The 2,387-nt window shown below is 42.1% G+C and overlaps 1 protein-coding gene across 1 annotated transcript; it reads right to left on the bottom strand.

Moving 5' to 3' along the window:
• Window positions 1-1,759: 1,759 nt before the first annotated feature.
• On the bottom strand, window positions 1,760-2,107 carry EDB91DRAFT_1052473 (uncharacterized protein; the record flags this gene model as incomplete). Its single annotated transcript, XM_041313681.1, has 1 exon — window positions 1,760-2,107. The coding sequence occupies one exon, from the start codon at window positions 2,105-2,107 to the stop codon at window positions 1,760-1,762; it is 348 nt and encodes a 115-aa protein (XP_041177607.1).
• Between the last annotated feature and the right edge of the window lie 280 nt (window positions 2,108-2,387).

The raw sequence follows: 2,387 nt of genomic DNA, 5'->3' as shown, positions 1-2,387 counted from the left end.
TCAGTGCTGCGGCTGCCAGATATGGCCATGTTTTTGATTTGAAGTGCAAAAGTTGCAGCATGTTTCCGATTCTGCCAAATTTTGGTGTGTGGGAAATTTATAGATAAACTGTACAGTTCAAACTTCACATTGTACGTGGTCAATCTGTCTCTTTGTTCATGTTCCTAGGCCACCAATGTTCAACTGTAGGTATTCAGAATATGGATAAATACAGTGACCATAATGTATTGTATTCATAATGTATTGTAACATATTCACCCATATTCCTCATGACTGGGAATACAGGGCCTGGGTATTATATTCAGAGTATTTGAATATAATCCAAATAATAGTCAATCATATTCAATATTGTGGACAGCACTGGTACCACTTGCTCATAGCTCTCCAACTTGTTGTCTACCAGCAGATTACTACCTGATTCATCAGCGCTATAGCCAAGAGGGACAGATGATTCACCCAATGCAATGTGCTGCAGAAAAATATTCATGGAAACATTGCTAGGATTGAGCTCAACATCTGCCACATGTGTGAAAGGTGGCTCTGCTTCCTTGTCAGCCTTGGGAGTTTTATATTGACCTGTTTTGATACAATCCCAAGTCATGGTGTTGTTTTTCTGCACATCACACAGTGCATGAAGAGCCTCACGACTGGTGAGGCTTGCAAAAGAGAGGTTAAATGCCATACCAGCCTTGCACTGAAAGAATGACTAAGTGTTTCAACATCAGTGAGAAAAATGGGGACAATGTGAGTGAGATACTTGTTTGACTATGTTGGGCTTGTTAATAGCATGGTAACCATTGATGAGCCAGCATAAAGATCTATCATGGAGAGTGGGTAATGTTGTGTCCAGTTGGATGACATGTGCAGCTTTATCTTCCTTCAGTAACAACAATGACTCCATCAGGAAAACATTGAGTCCCTTATCTCATCCTTAACGCAACTTATTTGCCTTTTTTTGCAAAATAAGGAGAATCATGTGAAACTTTTGTTCCTTAGAATAAGCAGAAAATAAGAAGATCCTCGTCCTTAGGACAAGGACCTCATCCTTAAGACAAGGAGATTGACAACTTAAGACAGTTAAGACAGGAAAAGCAGTCAAAAGGTACTATTAGCATGACAGAAAATGAATTAACAAGTAGCTTAAGGAGTGAGTCCAAGGAAAGTAAGTGCAGTGACTATAAATAATAAGGAAGTGCCACCAGTCCAATAATGTGCATAAGAATATTTGAGAGGGGGTATACTGCACAGGTGTCGTCTAAAAGCTGTTGCCAGTCAGTTCAAACATAACTCGTTTGCAACGGAATATAGGTAGTAGAGATTGAGGGGGAATGATATGACAATGATATTATAATCCTGTTGCAACATGTCAGCAATGTAGCCACACCAAAATAATAAAAATAAAAATACAGAATTGAATGTGAGACCGTGGATTGACCGGAGGCAGAGAAGCTTCAACACCAGGCACAGAAAACTCAGATGATGCACCACTGTGGCATGGGCACTTCATAAAAGGAGTTGCCCGTGCAATAATCTCCTTGACTCATGACTGTGGCAACTCCTTCAGCCTTTCCATGTATGTGATTGTGTCTGTCTCCCAGTTCCCAGCAGAGAAGGCAGTTCCAGTATTACTCATCCTGTTTGTTGACTCATTGAACGTGAGTTTGATCTTGTGGTTTTTTTTTGTTGTTGTTGGAGGGAAGCAAATGACTTTTGGACACCAAGATGAGCACATGCTCGGCCTGCAAACATTAGCTACTGCTCAGAAAACATCAACCAGACTCACGGCTGCAGTCATCAATGCAAGTGCAGTCTCGTAACAAGGCATTCCAGACTCCAGGGTGTCAATCTTCTGGTTTCCAGCAATCACGTTTAAATGTGCAGTGAAGATGCACAAGATATACTCTGATAAAAAGGCTCCAGGATGGTCTTCATTGTCAGGGTCCTCATAGACGAAGCATGAATCCTCAAGTTGATTGACAGCGAATTCTTTGTGGGCAGCTTGCGTTTGGTACTCTGGCTTCGAGGCAAAGAAGGCCATCAAAACTGTGATTGCTGTTGAACCAAAGGAGGCCCTCCACTCGTGAATCCTCTGTAATGCCTGAACCATGGGGAGTTAGGTACCATCTCTAAATGTGAAAGGAAGCTCACCAGTTCATAGCTATAATCACCAACTTCAAAATCATGCGGTCTCCAGTTTACACCAGCTATCGTGATTCCGAGGTATATCTCATACAGTGCATTGGAAAGTTCATCCTCTGGGATGGTCCAGGGGTAGCTGGAGTTGCCGACCTAGTACATGAGCGCTGGAATGAGTTTCCCTCTCCAAACCTTGAGGACGTCATTTGGTAGGTGAGCATTCTTAGGCTTTTCTTTCTTCAAGTTGATCG

Source organism: Suillus paluster, assembly GCF_016628075.1.
Source record: "Suillus paluster strain FC165 chromosome Unknown EDB91scaffold_23, whole genome shotgun sequence".
Taxonomy (NCBI): Eukaryota; Fungi; Basidiomycota; class Agaricomycetes; order Boletales; family Suillaceae; genus Suillus; species Suillus paluster.
Note: the sequence above shows the minus strand (reverse complement) of the source record. Positions and strands in the feature narration are given on the sequence as shown.